Consider the following 1,797-nt stretch of genomic DNA (forward strand, 5'->3'; position numbering starts at 1 on the left):
CCTTCTGGTGATACAGAGAAGGCAAGATTTGGAGCTTTGTCAATTTAATTCCATAACCACAGTGCATCCATCAATTACGACCCATCTACCGATCTATTCAGATACCCGCCCCCCACCCCTACCCCCCGAGCTCAGCTGGGTCCTTGGAAAGGGATCAGTGCATTGGAAGGCATTGATTAAGCAGGGGAGGGGACCAGGGCCCCTGCCCTAGTTAGGGTCTGCCGCAGGAATAAAGTGCTAATTCCCCTGGGTTGTCTGCGAGGCACTGGTGCCCTCTGGGATGCTGGGGGCCTGGGAGAGTGGATCTGGAAGCAGGGACCTGCCCCCCACAGGCCATGTGCACACAGCAGGGCCCCCACTCCTGGGGGAGGGGCTGGAGGGCTGGCTGGTTCCCCAGGTCATCAGTACGGCTGTTTCTTCAGGAAGCGGGAGAACATGGCAAAGGCAGCCTCGGGCTTGTCGGTGGGGACCATGTGTCCAGCACCCTGAGGAGCAGAGAACGAGCACCCTGTGGAGGTTCTGACGCCCACCCACCACTCCCCTCTTGGCCCTCGACCATGGCTGCTGCCTTCAGCCCACCGGCTCCCTCTGGCCAGCGATCTAGTCCTCCACCCTTCCCACCCTGCACCCCCCCAAAACAAAACAAAATGAACAACCCTTACAGGAGCCAGGCAGTAGCCCAGCAGGGCAGAAGCTGGCAGGAAGGGTGGGGTGGGGGTGCCCCTACCTTGATGGTGAGGAATGCAATGTTGGTGGACTCCTTCACGAAGCCAGCAATCTGCTCCCCACTCTCCCCCAACTTCACCAGCCAAGGCCGTCGCTGCACCTCCATCTGCCCCGCCCCCAGGAAAGCTGTCAGCACCAGGGGCCTCTGAGCTGGCACTGCCCTCCACGCTTGCTCTTGGAGGGCTGTAGGCCAAACCACCAGCCCGTGGGACCCCGACCCCGGACCCAGGATCTCGCCTTACCTTCAGGTTCAAGGAGTCCACAAACCACTCATCCCCCATGAAGTTGCAAGCCATGTCCACGTCGCCATTGTACACCAGGATCCGGTACTTCTGCAGCAGGGCGGGGTGGGGTTGCCAGAATAAGCCAGGCCCCACACCTTGCCCAGGGAGAAGACCTTCCCCTCTGGGGACTCCAGGGACCAGCTGAACAGAATGGACAGGCCACTCTCAAGGGTCCTGGCTGCTCTCAGGACATTTCTGACATGCTACTACATGATTTACCCATAGTTGGCATTTGGAACTCATTTTGTGGTCTAATGACAGTTCACGTTTGTAATGTGCACGCAAGCAGTCCTGGCAGGTGGCCTAGTGGCTACACAATGGGCTGATACGTCTCAGAGATGCATGGGGCAGTCGGTTCTACCCTGTCCTACAGGGCACTCACTGAGTGGGCACCAACTCAATTGGGGAGAACATGCATGCATAGTTAGTGTTCGGCAGAGAATAAACACCAAGCTTTGTTCCCTGAAAATTCACAGCACGTACAAAGCTACCCACAGAAGTCTGGCATGGAGGAAGTGCTCGTCAAAGACATGGTAGCTAAGGCAGGGTGGAAAGGTAGAGAGAGAGACGAGGGCAGGGTTTCTGGGAGGGGCTCCATCTCAGACTGACCTGGGGACTGGCAGCGGCGGGCAGGGAGGATGGCAGCGTGCCCACTCCACACTTCTCTCTGCAGGTTTCGAATCTACTCGAACCAGTCAGCAATTGAGTCGCTGGCAGTGAGTAGGGGGTGGTGGGGTGGCCAGGGTTGGGGTCAGGGTCAGTGGTGGGCAGCTGCTCTGATGTCACC

The 1,797-nt window shown here is 58.4% G+C and overlaps 1 protein-coding gene across 2 annotated transcripts in view; it reads right to left on the reverse strand.

The window, feature by feature from the left end:
* Positions 1-27: 27 nt before the first annotated feature.
* The window catches only part of CTSA (cathepsin A), a 6,889-nt gene continuing 5,119 nt past the window's right edge, over positions 28-1,797 (reverse strand). For both annotated transcript variants that reach the window (XM_045295145.1, XM_004698024.2), the window contains exons 13-15: positions 969-1,058; positions 728-832; positions 28-485 (exon numbers count right to left, since the gene is read on the reverse strand). In XM_045295145.1, the coding sequence (XP_045151080.1) occupies positions 402-485; positions 728-832; positions 969-1,058 (279 nt within the window). In that variant the 3' untranslated portion in view covers positions 28-401. The remainder of the gene's footprint in view (positions 486-727; positions 833-968; positions 1,059-1,797) is intronic.

Source organism: Echinops telfairi, unplaced genomic scaffold (assembly GCF_000313985.2).
Source record: "Echinops telfairi isolate 266 unplaced genomic scaffold, ASM31398v2 ScPeMD7_5592;HRSCAF=6446, whole genome shotgun sequence".
Taxonomy (NCBI): domain Eukaryota; kingdom Metazoa; phylum Chordata; class Mammalia; order Afrosoricida; family Tenrecidae; genus Echinops; species Echinops telfairi.